Source organism: Schistocerca americana, chromosome 1 (genome assembly GCF_021461395.2).
Source record: "Schistocerca americana isolate TAMUIC-IGC-003095 chromosome 1, iqSchAmer2.1, whole genome shotgun sequence".
In the NCBI taxonomy this organism is placed as follows: Eukaryota; Metazoa; Arthropoda; class Insecta; order Orthoptera; family Acrididae; genus Schistocerca; species Schistocerca americana.
In genome coordinates this window covers 59,307,209-59,323,595 of record NC_060119.1, presented here as the reverse complement: position 1 = coordinate 59,323,595, position 16,387 = coordinate 59,307,209, and the positions used below count along the sequence as shown (strand labels likewise).

At 40.1% G+C, this 16,387-nt stretch overlaps 1 protein-coding gene across 1 annotated transcript in view; it reads left to right on the top strand.

Moving 5' to 3' along the window:
- Positions 1 to 15,102, top strand: part of LOC124547796 (39S ribosomal protein L19, mitochondrial) — an 81,024-nt gene extending 65,922 nt beyond the window's left edge. Inside the window, exons 5-6 of the mRNA XM_047125131.1 lie at positions 14,448 to 14,596; positions 14,742 to 15,102. Of these exons, the coding sequence (XP_046981087.1) occupies positions 14,448 to 14,596; positions 14,742 to 14,871 (279 nt within the window). The 3' untranslated portion in view covers positions 14,872 to 15,102. The remainder of the gene's footprint in view (positions 1 to 14,447; positions 14,597 to 14,741) is intronic.
- Positions 15,103 to 16,387: the final 1,285 nt, after the last annotated feature.

Genomic DNA, 16,387 nt, shown 5'->3' with positions numbered 1-16,387 from the left:
GTCAGGTCCTTTTGATGTCCCCCCATCCCCTTGAGTTTTAGCAGGTTCCTTGTGCTCTAACACCAGTGACTGGGCGCTAATGACCTCAGCAGTTGAGCGCCCTTAAACCCTACCAAAAAAAAAAAAAAAAAAAAAAAAAAAACCATCATCAGAGAACCACTAAGCTTTACATATGCAGCCAATTCTTCTTATAAGTAAGGAAAAATGCAAAACAAGAAGTCATTCAAAATCACAGAAAGTGGCAGTTAAACCATCAAATCCATCAGCACTCTCCCTTTCCAGTTGTGATTTTACTGTCATCGATATTGCTATCCAAACAGATGAACTAGAGAGCTAGGCACTGCCTAATGTTTCCCCTGACCTCTCAGGTAAATTACTGGTGCTGAGGGAGAAAGTCAAGGACAACCATTGCTAACCTTTGTCTCCCATGCGGATTTCTGTATTGCAGTGGAACTTAAATGGATACAGTTCACATTTGGAAGGACTGCAGCTGTTGGTCCAGGAGAGACCGTTCTGCATTTCCCTATAAGAAACGCATTTTAAAGTCAACACAGCTGCATTATGGGGCTACCACCCCAGCAGGAAGGATGATAGTACTGGAGACAGGACTAAAGTTGGGGTGGAGGTTTTTTTCAATGACAAATACCAGTCCCCTCTTGTCCTTCTTATCACGGCCATACAAGAAGTTGCAGTGGAAATCCTCATGCCTGTTACGATCACTGAGTGTTATACATCCTACCTCACTATCCACTGGATGCTGGTGCACTGACAGAGTTCTTACAAGTACTCCCCCACCCATTCCTCCTCATGGATAACTTCAATGTGTACATTGTGCTGCAGAGTTCAGCTACAAGCCCTGTGGGACTGAATTATTGAGTGCCTCAGCCATTCAAGGAATATCTGCTGTTTGAATTCTGGTCGGATGACACTTTTCTACAACTACAGGGTCATCTTCCCCAATTAACCTTTGTTTTTGCTCTCCAGCTCTTGCTGACTGCCCAGTGGGAGGTGGCCACAGATTTGTATTCCAATGATCACTTTCTGGTGTATATTCATCTGGTGATTGACAGGGGTCCATGGGGATGGATGAAACAATGGGCAAATTGATTATGATACAGTCAGCTGGGCTTTTTTCGCACAGAAATATGCCCAGGAGATGGATCATATCACTTGTAAGATCCACTGAACTGCTGGTGATACCATTCCCCAACTAGAAATCGCCTCAGATGATGGCCTGTTCCTTAGTAGAAAGAAGAATGTCACTTGCCAATCAGAGCCAGGCACACAGCTTTGCAGAAATTCAAACACTGTCCAACTGCAGAAAATCTTCATGATTTCAGGCCTGTGAGAGCACAAGTAAGAGAAGTGATAAAAGAATGGAAGAAGAACTCCTGGAAGTAATTCACAACTTCCATTAATCAGTCCACTTCCACTACATGAGTTTTGGAATCAATAAGGAGGATATTAGGCAGAGTGGTACACCTAGAAATACAGCCTTGTTGAGAAATGGGGTCTTGATGGACAGGCCTTCGTCATGACTCAGGTTTTAGTTGAACACTTTCTTTACCATCTCTGCAATATGCGGATAAGCTCCTGAGTTCGTCACTCTGTAGAACTGTGGAGATGAGAAGGCTCCGCTTCTTCTCAAGTAATGAGATCTACAGTCATCCATCAGTCTAGTAATGAGATCTACAGTCATCCATCAGTCTCCATCCATCAGTCTCTGTGTGGGAATTACAATCAGTTCTGTCCATAGCTAGAGACACTGCTCTAGGACTAGTTCAGATTTGTTATGCCATGCTCCGTTATCTGTGCCCTGGAGCCAAATGCACACTTTTATTGTATTTCAATCAGATCTGCTTTGATGGACAGTACCCTGCCACTTGGGAGGAGGCAATAGTAACTCCCTTATGGAAACCAGGAAAGGATCCTAACAGTCCTAACAATTATTAGGGTGCAGCCCGTACCAGCTGTCTGGTTAAGAGACTTTTGAGCACTTGGTCAACTGTCACTCATTTGGCTCCTCGAATTCTGAGGCCACCTGCACTGCAGTGTGTGTTCGGGTGCTCCATTTTGCTTTGGGTAACTTAATTCAATTGGAGTCAGCCATGCAGGAGGCTTTCGTACTCCACAACCATTTAATCTGTGTGCTGATTGATCTTAAAAAGATGTACAGCTCCACTTGGAGGTACAACATCCTTAACCATCTTCATGTTTGCGGCCCATGTAGACATCTGCTGCTACTTACTCAGTCCTTCCTTGAGGGAAGGAGCTTCCTCTATCGTGTTGGTGATGCTTTGTCTGATCAATTTGCTCCGGGGAGTTTTTGCAATTGCTAAATAGCATCTCCTCTGCAGTCAGAAACCCTTTTAAAAGTTCTTTGTTTGTGGATGATTATGCAGTCTTCTACTCTTTCTTCAGTCCTGAAATAATGAGGCACCCACAGCTGACTATCAGAAGGTTGGAAACTTGGACTAATAAATATGGTTTTAGGTTTCCTCTAGGGAAGACTACTTGTGTCAGTTTTAAAAATGCTTGTTGAACTTTTGAGGAGAGTGTGAACTGTTTTATGACTATTATTTGATATGTAACTAACCTGGCTCCTGCACCTGAATATTTTGAAATGCCTCAGTGGAAAGACGTGGAGAGTTGACAGGCCCTGCCTCCTGCAGTTTTATAGTGCATGTGTGAGGTCACAATTATATTATGGCTGTGTGGGTTCGAAATAAACATGTACTTTCTAGCTCAATATGTTGAAAATGTCCACCACGAGAGCATTCAGTTATTGACTGGAGCATTTCTATTGGCCCAATTCAGAGACTGCATGCAGAGGCTGGTAAACCATCACCACTGGGGATTTGGCAGCATCTCCTGACTCGACAGGCCCTAAAAATCTTAGTATTGTGTCAGTCATTAGCATTTGGTGCAGTGGTGCACACAAACTTTGAGCAGCTGTTCAGGAATCGGCCCCATGTGGTCAAGCCATTTAGGTTCTCACTACCAGCTGTCTCATAGATCTGATCTCCAAATATGCAGCCAGGGATGGAACAAATTGCCACTTCTCAGAGGCCCAAGGTGATTTTAACATTGGCACAATGCAAGAAAACTTTTACTTGTGTGAGGCCATCCACATGAGTATTAAAAGAAATCCATTACATTTCAGTTACATGATCAATCACACAGATATAAAGGCTGTCAATTCACCTTAATATTAGGAAATTACAATGGCAAACAACTTAAATTGGAATGATCACATAGAATACGTTGTTGCGAATGCAGACCAAGGACTGTGTTTTATTGGCAGAACACTTACAAAGTGCAACACGTGTACTAAAGACACTGTAAAGATGCATCAGGTCTACTAAAGAGACTGCCTACACTACACTTGTCTGTCCTCTGCTAGATCACTGCTGTACAGTATGGTATCCTTACAAGATTGGATTGAAACACGACATTGAAAAAGTTCAAAGGGGCAGCTTGTTTTATATTATTGCAAAATTTCTCCTGTGACTGTGAAAATATTTTCTTGGCATCCACTACATAGGGAGAAATGATCGTTATAATAAAATAAGAATAGTTGTAGTTCACACGGAAAGATGTAAGGGTTCATTTTCCCCCTACACTGTTTGTGAGTGAAATGGTAGAGAAATAGTGTGAAAGTGGCTTGATGAACCCTCTTTCAGGCACTTAAGTGTGAATTGCACAATAGTCATGTAGATGTACTCCAAATTATATTTTTACAAATTGTTTTCTTTAATTTTAAGTTCATTCCATGGTTTCATTGTTGTCTATACAGATGGAGATCCCTACAAGGGAATGGACACATTTGTTTAGCTGTTTTCTCTGATAAAGTTTTCCTGGTATGCCTTCTGGAACAATTTACAAATTATAATGCAGTCTCATATGACATCGTGATAACCATTTTAGTAGATTCAGATGCATCACAGTACAGTGTTTCTTGTCTGTTTTGACTCGCACAGTGTGCTACAAGTGATCCACCTAATGTATCCAGTTGATCAGTTGATTCAGATCATCAATGACACCTTACAGTGAATCCAACACTGAGGCAAGGAGGTGGTGGTCTTGCTGTGTTCGTGGACTCGTAGGGATGCAGGGAAATGACACAACTGACAAAGCAGCGTATAGGGACAGTGTTGTACGTCGATGTGCTGTCCCCTTATGATGGCAGTTTTTTTATGTTGCTGAGTGCTCCACATCCAGCATCGTCATCTCCCACTACAAGTGCTGCTTGCTGTCCAGTTTAGAGACAGGCTATACCATATGTAATAGCAGAAGCTTAAATGCCATGGATAACCCAGAAAATATGCTGGGTTATTGGTGAAAACAGAAGATACCAGCATGCAAAGGAAGTCATAGGTCAACAGAGCACATGTATAAGCATTATTAAAATGGATGAAGTGCGATATTTTAAAGATAATGAGGAAAAAAAATTATACTGTCTGTTAGGCAGATCTTCCATTAATTTGGGCACTCTATCTTTCTTTTCTGTCATTACATAACCATTTTGCGTTTGAAGTTTACCTACCAACTCATATTTTTTCTGCCCTCTTTATCTTTTCAGTGTCGTACCTAAAGTAGCCATCAGTATTGTCTTCTTAGACAGTGCCTTTAACAGTCCTTTTTTTCTCTTAAAAATCTCCTCTAATATTTGTCTATTTTCACCAACTCCTCTTAATACTTTCTGTCCAGCTTATCTTCTCCGCCCTTCTCCATACCCACATCCCAAAGGCCTCAGTCATTTTCATCTTCCTTCCTTAATGTCCACATTTCTGTGTCATGCAAAACCACATTCCACACAAAACATTGTACAGTTGCCTGTCCATTTTGCCATATAGTAGCTTCTTCATTCTGTTGAATGTTTGTTTAGTCATTGTACGTAGGGTCTTAATTTCTGGAGTGTACGTCATATCCAGCTTTATGCATAAAGAAAGGGTAAATGTAATATCAGAGTAGAGTTGTTAACCCTGAAGGAGTAGAGCAAAACCTCCGTTAAACAGATGGAACAAAAGACATTGAATAATCAGAAAACAACAGCTAATTGGAAGGGGTATGTCAATGGTATTATCATTGTGACTGGAGGACACTGTGGCTACCATAGAGGGTGCCATCGTACCAGTCAACTGCTCACTTATCTTCTGTTAAGAGGTGAAAGTGGACATAAATTGAACAGGCATGTGGTCAGTACTGTACTTTTCCTGTCATTAGCATGAGATTTTAGTCGTGAACTCAGAATTTCCCTAGAATTCTTCTGTTCATCTCAGAAAGAAGAGTGGACTCTCCCTCCTCCAGTTCTCAACGTGCAGCACTCCTTGCCAGCATTAGGGACTACATCTAGCTCTGTACTCAGCCATTTATGTTTACTGCACCCCACAAAGAGGAACTTGTTACTTTAAGAAACTGGATTTAGTTTTACACATTTGTAATCTTCAAAGTTTTGTATCCTGAAGTATATTTTTATGTCACTATCATGAAACTAGACTGTTAAGCCATTTTTACTGGCATGGTCTACAAAATTTCCTGTATTCTGTCAAGATGATATGAACCAACATTTCTTTAAGTGATATGAGGACAGTATATTTTCTTGTCGGATAAACTGGCCTAATAAATAAATAACTGACAGGTCGTAAAAAGTGCCTCTCTAAAACTAATCAAAATTGGATTGATACAGTATTCAATTTATTTTCCTTTTAAAGATGTGACACAATTCAGTGTGTCTACAATACTGCACTCCGTTCTTGTCAGCCACCAACTCACTGTCAGGCAGTTATAGGATGGCAACCATTTCTCCTTTATATTTCTTATTAAAATAGTCACTCACTGTTGACAAACCTTGCTGTTCTGTAAGTACGGAAAACACACATTTTTTGATGAAGTAGAACCATTAGCTAACAAATTTGCTGTAGCTGACACATATAAGCATCAACATAATTAACTAGCCAGTGCTGTTAATGCTTATAAGCATTTCTACAACCAATAGGGCAGTGTGGCAATCACATTTATGTCTACAGGTGTATTATTCAGTCTAGCCATCAACATGTGTTTGTACAAACAGTGAAGTCTACAGAAACATTTTTTGTAACTACAATTTTGCTTTCTTGTAAGTAGTGTCTTTGATGTACATTGTTCAAAATAGCAACTGATCAGCTGACATCGGGAGCACTAAAAAGAGTAGGAAGATCAAAAAATTCACTTCTGATCAGTTATTGAACACATCAAAAGATAGTGATTTTGAATTCAGAAATATCAAATAACTAGACTCTTGAGGATGCAGAAATTTTTAGTGATAATAGAGTAGAAGCAAAGCTTTAAAATATTTTTGTGACAGTGCAGAATTGGAAGATGCACATGGTGGTGATGAATTTATGATAAAGAATCTACAGTGACGGAAGGCAATATATCTGGTGAAGCTTGGCATGATGAACCGCATGAGATGCGGTATCATCCATTTATAAAACAACTGTTTTCTCAATTCATCCAGGTAGCAATGCAACAATAAATTTCTCTAGCCTATTACTTATAGATGATGTACTCTAGTGTATAACAGTAATGTATTTTCCTGGATGGAAAAGTATGTAAAATACCTATAGACAATTGGTGAGTGGCACACAGAAACATGTAATAGAGAACAACTAACAATGTATGGCTTTTGAGCTCTTGCTCTTTTCCTAGTAAGAGAACACACATCCACACAGACACTCAAATGTACATGCTCGCACTAGGAGCAAGTCTCATTGATAAAACAAACATCACTATGAGTATATTTCTGAGTGATAATATAAAAGACAGGTCTAGGATTTGTAACTGGAAACCTGTTGGTTTATATGGAATACTTGTATTGGTAATTTGATTACATATCATTAACAAAAAATCTGTCCAATTACAAGGCTACCAATACTGGAAGATACTCTGGTTCAAAATAGGGGAATAGTGAGAGTTGAGCAAAAACAGATCATCTCACACCGAATGCATTTTGATTTAAATCCATGAGCGGGACACCCAAAACCAGATGACCTATCTCACAAAATATGACGTATACAGGGTGTGCATAAGTCGAGGCACACTTTCAGTTATTTATTGCACGAGAACCAAACATTGTACAGATATCATACATACGTTATTTTGAAGAGAGACCCTGACAGTTTTTTTTTCTTTTTTCCCCAGTGTATACTGCCACATCATAGTTTGGTAATTTGCCGATAGTCAGTGCTAGTCAAAAACATGGCAAGTTCAGGTGCGGAGCGAGCTTTCTGTGTGTTGGAGCTTGACAAAAACAAGCGTGCTACAGCTGTTCAACGGATGTTTAAAACCAAGTACAGTAAGAAGCCACCAACAAGGAAGGCCATTTACCACTGGCACAACAAATTCGTTACGACGGATTGCTTGTGTTCGGCAAAGAGCGGTAGACGTCCCATTGTGAGTGAAGTGAATGTGGAGCATATACGAGAGACATTCATAAGGAGTCCAAAGAAATAGGTGCGTTGTGCATCCCCTGAACTCGAAATGGCTCCAATGGCAGTGTGGAAAGTCCTGTGACAGAAGCTGTCTATGAAACCATTCAAATTGGAGCTAGTGTAGAAGCTCAATGATGATGACAAAGACAAGCGTTTTGAGTTTTCTTTGCAGTTGCAACAGTTGAATGAGGATGGGGGTGCCATTGTTGATCGCTTCATTTTTAGTGACAAAGCCACTTTTCACACTAATGGGAAAGTGAACAGGCTTTTTTTTTTTTTTTTTGTGCAAAGCATTCACATGACTGCATTGAATTTGAGTGTGATTCCCTAGAGGTAAATGATTTTTGTGCCTTGTCACATCGAAAACTGTACGGACCATTCTTCTTCGCCAAGAGCACTGTCATTGGATATTCCTACTTGGACATGTTGCAGAAGTGGCTGATGCCTGAAATGCAGTTGGACACTCTGTTCATCTTTCAGTAGGATGGGGTTCCGCCCCATTTTCATCATGTAATTCGTGGGTACCTGATCACAGAGCTCCCATATTGATGGATCGACCATGCTGCAGAAGGGGACAGCTGTTTCATTAAATGGCCTCCCCGATCACCAGATCTCACTCCGTGTGACTTTTTGCTGTGGGGACACATTAAAGATCTGGTGTACGTACCGCCTCTACCATGTGATGTAGCAGAGCTCCGGGAGGGAATACAGAAAGTGACTGCCACAGTCGATGAGGCCCCGTGCTGGGATGGGTATGGCAAGAATTCGATTACTATATTGACAACTGCCGGGTTCGCATATCGAATGTTTGTAAAAAAAAAAAAAACCTTTCTGAGTTTCTCTTCAAAATGCAATGTGTATAACATTCATACAATGTTTAGTTGTTGTGCAATAAATAATTGAAAGTGTTCCTGGACTTATTGTACACCCTGTATTAAATTATTTTTGACAACAGAGTGTGCCAACTGCACTACCCAGTAAGAGACCTATTTATATGTAAATCAGTTATTCTTTGGAGGGGGAGATTGTCCTGTAGATAGTGTACACAAAACAAAAGGCATAAGTATGGCATCAAAATGTATATGCTTAACAATCTGGATGATTATATAACTTAATGACCTGTGTATAAGGGATGGAAAAATCTCGTATTGAAAAGGTAGTTTTACATTTGTCGGCAGAGAAGTTGCATGTCGGTCATCACACCTACTGGGCAGTTATTTCACTAGCTTATTGTTAGCTGAAATCTTAATAAGTTGACTCTAAGGTTAAATAGGAGGAATACTCATAAAGAAGTTGTATCTGAAAACTGGGTAAAGGAAATATAATTGCTTCCTATTAGCAATGCATCATGTTTCAAAAATGGAAGGATAGACAAGAGGTTAGTTAAATTTACAAAAATTTTCATAATACACTCTAAGACAAAACAAAGAATATGCAATGAAGGAATTATCCAAATGGAATGGAAATCATTAGATATGATGTACATGTATGGACAAACAAATGATTATCATTTCAGAAAAAATGGATGATTTATTCAGGAGAAAGAGCTTCACAAAGTGGGCAAGTCAAGTATGTGTTGGTCCACCTCTGGGTGCCAGGACACATGCGTGCTGCATGGAACGAAAGGGCGGATCTATCAGACAAGGAGGCATGTAGTGATCCTCAGCTAGTTCAATGTACAATCTCCCTACATGCTATTACCTTGCTCTTGAGGTACAAAGTCATGCTTGCTCTTGAGGTACAAAGTCATGCGCTGAATGGATGACGAGTGGTTGGAAGTGATAGACACTAAGCTCCGCCCTGTGAAGTCCACAATGCGGCCATGGCGTACTTCCTTCCAGCCTCATCGATGCGACGAGGTGCTCCGTACTCATCTTTGTGCAGGCGACAGCCCTGTGATGCATGGCTTCTTGCTCCAGTACAATGATCCTCCAATATGTCGTGCTTGCGGCGTACAGATCACTGTACACCACATTTTACTAGACTGTGTTTTATTTTCAGGCCAGAGACCAACAGCAAATTTGCCGGCAGATCTGTTCTCTTTTGAAATGAATGTAGTTATAGTTATAAGGTTTTGTGATCTCTCCAACTTGTTTGTGCAGATTTTAGGGACATGTCTTAATTTATCGACAGGGTGACTGGCTCACCACGTTTCTTGTTAAGTGGTCAGCCAGTAACATTTCCCTGTGTCTTTCTTTTAGCTCTTCTTATGTTTTAATCCCATGTATAGCATATTTCATCCTTTGTCCATTGTCTCGAGGCATCTAAGTAGAGTGATTCTAGTCATTTTTTCCATATTTGTTTCTTGTAATATGTGTAAGGGGACTGATAACCTTGATGTTGAGCACCCCAAGGCCCCCACCCCCACCCCCACCCCCACCCCACGCACACGCACATACAAACCCCCCCCCCCCCCCCCCCCCTTGCACGCACGCACGCACGCACACACACACACACACACACACGCACACACACACACACACACACACACACACACAGAGTGTGCAATACTCTGTCTAATTGGTGCGTTAGAGCATCAAAGTCCAGAGCTGGTTGGAGATTCCTCCCCATAATCCTCCAGACATTCTCAGGTCGGGAGAGAGTCCAGCAACATTACTGGTCAAGGCAAGGTATGATAAGCACAAAGATAAGCGGTAGAAACTGTCAGTATGCGGGCAGACATTATCTTGCTGAAATGTACGTCCAGAATGGCTTGCCATATAGGACAACAAAACAGGGTGTAGAATATAGTCAGCGTACAACTGTGCTGTAAGGGTGCCACAGATGACAACCACAGGGGTCCTGTTATGAAAAAAAATGGCACCTCAGGCCATCACTGATGGTTGTCAGGCCATGTGACAGGCGAAAGTCAGGTTGGTATCCCACCGCTGTCCAGGGCATCTCCAGACACGTCCTTGGCCTGTAATCTGAATGACTGAAGCAGGATTGTCGACAGTGATGAGTCCCACTTTGAATTGAGCCCCTATGACTAGTGGAGATGTGTCTGGAGTCGCCCATCAACCAGGAGTGATTGTCTGGGGTATCATCTCTTTTTGTAGTAGAACCCTTTAGTTGTCATTAGCAGCACATCGATATGTCGACGATTTCCTATGCCCTTTTTTGTTGCATTTAAGGGAAGTCATCCTATATTTACATTTCAGCAAGACTCAAACGGTTATAACGGGTGGCTGGGACAAAGAATCCAGTGAAATTTTTTTAAGTGCGTTATCTAAAAACTACCTTGAGCAGTTAAACAGAGATCCGACTCGTGGCAATAACATATTAGACCTCCTGGTGACAAACAGACCTGAACTATTTGAAACAGTTAACGCAGAACAGGGAATCAGTGATTTCAGCCGTAAATAGAAATATTAAAAAAGGTAGGAAGATTTTTATGTTTAGCAAAAGTGACAAAAAGCAGATTTCAGAGTACTTGACGGCTCAACGCAAAAGTTTTATCTCAAGTACAAATAGTATTGAGGAACAGTGGACAAAGTTCAAAACCATCGTACCACATGCATTAGATGAGTATGTGCCAAGCAAGATCGTAAGAGATGGAAAAGAGCCACCGTGGTACAACAACTGAGTTGGAAAACTGCTACGGAAGCAAAGGGAACTTCACAGCAAACATAAAATAGCCAAAGCCTTGCAGGCAAACAACCTTGCAGACAAACAAAAATTACACGAAGCGAAATGTAGTGTGAGGGGGGCTATGCGAGAGGCATTCAACGAATTCGAAAGTAAAGTTCTATGTACCGACTTGGCAGAAAATCCTAAGAAATTTTGGTCTTATGTCAAAGCGGTAGGTGGATCAAAACAAAATGTCCAGACACTCTGTAACCGAAATGGTACTGAAACAGAGGATGACAGACTAAAGGCCGAAATACTAAATGTCTTTTTCCAAAGCTGTTTCACAGAGGAAGACTGCACTGTAGTTCCTTCTCTAGATTGCCGCACAGATGACAAAATGGTAAATATCAAAATAGATGACAGAGGGATAGAAAAACAATTAAAATTGCTCAAAAGAGGAAAGGCCGCTGGACCTGATGGGATACCGGTTCGATTTTACACAGAGTTTGTGAAGGAACTTGCCCCCCTTCTTGCAGTGGTACACTGTAGATCTCTACAAGAGTGTAATGTTCCAAAAGATTGGAAAGGCCACAGGTCATTCCCATTTTCAAGAAGGGACGTTGAACAGATGTGGCGAACTATAGACCTATATATCTAACATCGATCAGTTGTAGAATTTTGGAACACGTATTATGTTAGAGTATAATGACTTTTCTGGAGAGTATAATGACTTTTCTGGAGACTATAAATCTACTCTGTAGGAATCAGCATGGGTTTCGAAAAAGACGATAGTGTGAAACCCAGCTCGCGCTATTCGTCCACGAGACTCAGAGGGCCATAGACACGGGTTCCGGTAGATGCCGTGTTTCTTGACTTCCGCAAGGCGTTTGATACAGTTCCCCACAGTTGTTTAATGAACAAAGTAAGAGCATCAGACCAATTGTGTGATTGGATTGAAGAGTTCCTAGATTAAAAAAATGCAGCATGTCATTCTTAATGGAGAGAAGTCTTCCGAAGTAAGAATGATTTCAGATGTGCTGCAGGGGAGTGTCGTAGGACCGTTGTTATTCAATATATATATATATATATATAAATGACCTTGTGGATAACATCGGAAGTTCACTGAGGCTTTTTGCGGATGATGCTGTAGTATATCGAGAGGTTGTATGAATGGAAAGTTGTATGAAATGTGGGAGGTTCTGCAACGAATTGACGCATGGTGCAGGGAATTGCAATTGAATCTCAGTGTAGACAAGTGTAGTGTGCTGCAAATACATAGAAAAAAAGATGCTTTATCATTTAGCTACAACATAGCAGGTCAGCAACTGGAAGCAGTTAATTCCATAAATTATCTGGGAGTAGGCATTAGGAGTGATTTAAAATGAAATGACCATATAAAATTAATCGTCGGTAAAGCAGATGCCAGACTGAAGTTCATTTTTTTCCTTATGAGCAATATCTGAAGGTCTTGTTCAATGTTTTATAATTGTTTTGATGCTTTCAAAGCAGCCAAAGTTTTTCTTATTCACCCAAGATGGGCATTTGCTCACTGTTTCAGTTGTAGTTTCTTTGCATTGAGAATAAATCAGAGGGGCTATCAAGATTGTTTGAAATAATGCTTATAAGCTTGTCACATGATCCAAGTGTGACTGTGCCAGTTGAAGTAAAGCATGGGTTACATGACATAATGTGCTGTACCTGTGAATAAATTTCCAATTGCCATTAATTAATAATTCTGGCCTCCTATATTTGAATGGCGACATCAGAGTAACCACGTATGTCCTCATAACTGTAGACTTCATCTCTGTATGTAACTTCTTATGTGCTGGAAGCGGAAAAGGTCTGACAAAGATCTTAATCTTCCAATAAATAATGATAAGGCCTTCTTTGTTAATAACAATATTTTGACCAATTCATTACAATATTCTCATTTCATTACAGTATTCAGACATCTCATAATATATTTAAGACAAATGAGCTGTATCAGTACATTAGTTCGCAGGCACTAGATGCTGGAGTTAGCAGTCATGTGTGTCCATGTGTGTGTGTGTGTGTGTGTGTGTGTGTGTGTGTGACGTGTGCTGCTTGTGTGTGTGTAAGGGGGGGGGGGGCTGAAAGCTATGAGTTGATTGTCTTTTAATTGTGCCTGTCTACAATGTGACGTGTCTTCTTTACGCTGTCTTTTCCTACGATGTTGTTAGCTCAATGTAATCTCATTTGACAGTAAATGACATTCCTTTTCTCGTGAAAGACAGCTGACAAATGAGCTCTTAAGACTCTCCAGATATCAATGAAATTATTGTGATTGCCACTGACATCCTTCTTCCATCAAGTGCACCGTATCTGCATGGCAGGAGCGGACAGCACAGAGTAAGCCACCCAAACAGCAGATATGGTGATGCAGTGTGAGATTTATATCATCTCCTCAGCTTGCAGATATGCTGTGTCTATCCAGCTCCAGATTACGTGTACAGTAAGAAAACAAGCTTCCAAACAGCATAATATACTAACTTGTAACTTAATCATGACTTTTACGGTGAAGATCATCATTCATCAGTTCGGTAAAAGCCGTTTAACACATCACTCCACCAAAGTGATATTTTACACTACACAGTATTACACAAGAATGGAACACAACATTTTCCTCGAGTATGATTTTGGTTTGTAGCACAAGCACACTTACAAGTTTGAACTTCATTGATTTATGGCTCATGCTTAAGCCTGCAGCATGTGTGTTAACTTCTACATCTACATCTACATCCATACTCCGCAAGCCACCTCACGGTGTGTGGCAGAGGGTACCCTGAGTACCTCTATCGGTTCTCCCTTCTATCCCAGTCTCGTATTGTTCGTGGAAAGAAAGATTGTTGGTATGCTTCTGTGTGGGCTCTAATCTCTCTGATTTTATCCTCATGGTCTCTTCGCGAGATATACGTAGGAGGGAGCAACATACTGCTTGACTCTTCGGTGAAGGTATTTTCTCAAAACTTTAACAAAAGCCCGTACCAAGCTACTGAGCGTCTCTCCTGCAGAGTCTTCCACTGGAGAACATGGAGAAGAGTTATAAGTTTGGTACAGATAAAACGGTTCAATCTGAGAGAAATTAGTAAAACTTCGTGACTCCTTTCATCAATCAAATTATCAATCAGCAGGAAAAGCTGTTAACTTCTGACTGAGCTTCTCACTTTCAACACAGACAGGGCACAATGAATATTTATAAGAGGAGCTGACCAAAATTTACCATACAGAGTATTCCCATTGTTGCCTTCATTATTAATAAATGTTATTTAGCAATTCAACTTTGTATCTGATAATTGAGTTTGCAGACAGTCAAATAAAATGTAATCAGTCTCTAAAAACATTTATTGAATTCATAAACTAAGTACAGATGTTGTTTACACACAGGTAAAATTAAAGCCACGCCCATGGCATGATCGCTGGGAAAGAAAAGATTTGAAAGGTGTAGAGAGCCTTGATATACCAGAGAAACATATTAAGCGTGCTGCCGAGTTGGCTACACCCTGGGAAAAGTATGATCTGATGAAACAATACAGGTACGTCAAAAGTAGTTATTTTGAAAATACTTAGCATTTTCTTTTTTTTAAAAAAAAAGAAAAAGAAAAAAAATGTTAAAATGTGGTGGGAGTACTTTTGACTCCTTTGGTGAGATTTTAAAACATATGCTTAACTTATTTTTAGGGCAACTATACCAGAAGAAGAACAGAGGGAAATATTTTCAGAAATTCAGTCAGAGCTACATAAATTGGAGATTAGTCGTAGAAGAATAAAGAGAACAAGAACATTTGTTAAACCTAAAAAGAAAGCTTGAAGAGAAACTGTTTGTAAACAAAAATTCTGTAGCTGCAAAATAAAAATGTGGTCCACTGTATATAATTAATATGTTCAACATTGTTTTTGTGGCACTTTGCTAATATTCAAGATTTTGTCTATTTTGATTCTACAGAAACAAAAACAAACAAAATTGTTATTTTTATGAAATGGATGTTTTTAATTTAATTTATTACTTGTAACAATAATAAGTTTTATGCTGATCTATAAATCATTGTGATTTCTTTATTTATACTTCTTATTTTTGGGATTCCCAAACTATCTGGCAACAACTATTAATGGTGTAAAACTGTATACCAGTGTGTCCACTCATCAGTTCTAGATTGCACAGTTTACACACCAAATGTTTAGTAATAATTGTCAAGGGATGATCCCATATGATTTTCTGAGAAAGGAATAACTAGAGTAACTCAGTGGGACAGAACATATCTGTCCTTAAAAAAGATGTATGAACTGTCAGGGTCAAATTGAGCTTACATATAATTGAATACAGCAAGAAAAGTGCTGTGTACATAGTTCGCGAAGTCAGCGCATTCACAACTTTCCCACTAGAGCGCGCCCCGCTAAGCACAACAGCGCAGGCGCAGCGCTCGTCCGTCTCCGCACTACGAGATGGCGCTGTCTTAGAGACGGACCAAATTCTGCTTCCGCCGATCCGCGTATTAATATTTAACGTAGCCAATGAGATTGCTGCTAACGTAGAACCTTTTCTTCTCACGGATCACACTCTCGCAGTGATACCTGAATGCGCGAGGTATTATAACGAGTGTACAGACCTCCGATTAGTCAGTCTGCATTAGTCTATAGCCAAGTTTCAGTCTGCACCTAATAAGATTATCATATTCCTGTACATAACCATGAAGATAAATGTATAGACACTTTGTGAAGTATCAGAAATATGTGAGAATAAGATTAACATACCAAGACCAAAGGAACGTCAGATTGTCAATTGTAAATAGCATCCAGAACCAAGTTAAGTAAGGTTTATGATTGTTATTATTTTAATAAATGTGTGTGAAAATTAATCAAGTTCTGTTTATAGTTGGTCACCGTCAATCTGCTACTCTAAGCATGCAAGTGGCATTTCTATCATCTGACCTAATGGCAGAAGATAAACACGCCACAATAAGACCACGAGACATATTGCTGACACTCGCCTACTTCGTTAGAGCGACAAGTCAAATAATCTGATGGTGTGTGTACCGAAGGTCTTACAGTACGCACACCACAAAAAGTATGCTGCTCTGTGTTCTTAGAGCTTACGTACAGAGCCAGCGACTTTTGATGTAATATGCTGAGCTGTGAGTGATCAAGGAAATATTGGAGCAGACGAGATCTTAAGACATCCAGTCTACATTTTCATTCATATACACACTCGGCAAGCCATTGTATGGTGCTTTGTGGAGGGTACCATGTATCAACTAATCGTTTCATTCCCTGTTCCACTTGCAGATAGAATGAAGGAAAAATGACTGTCTATATTCCTCCATATGAGC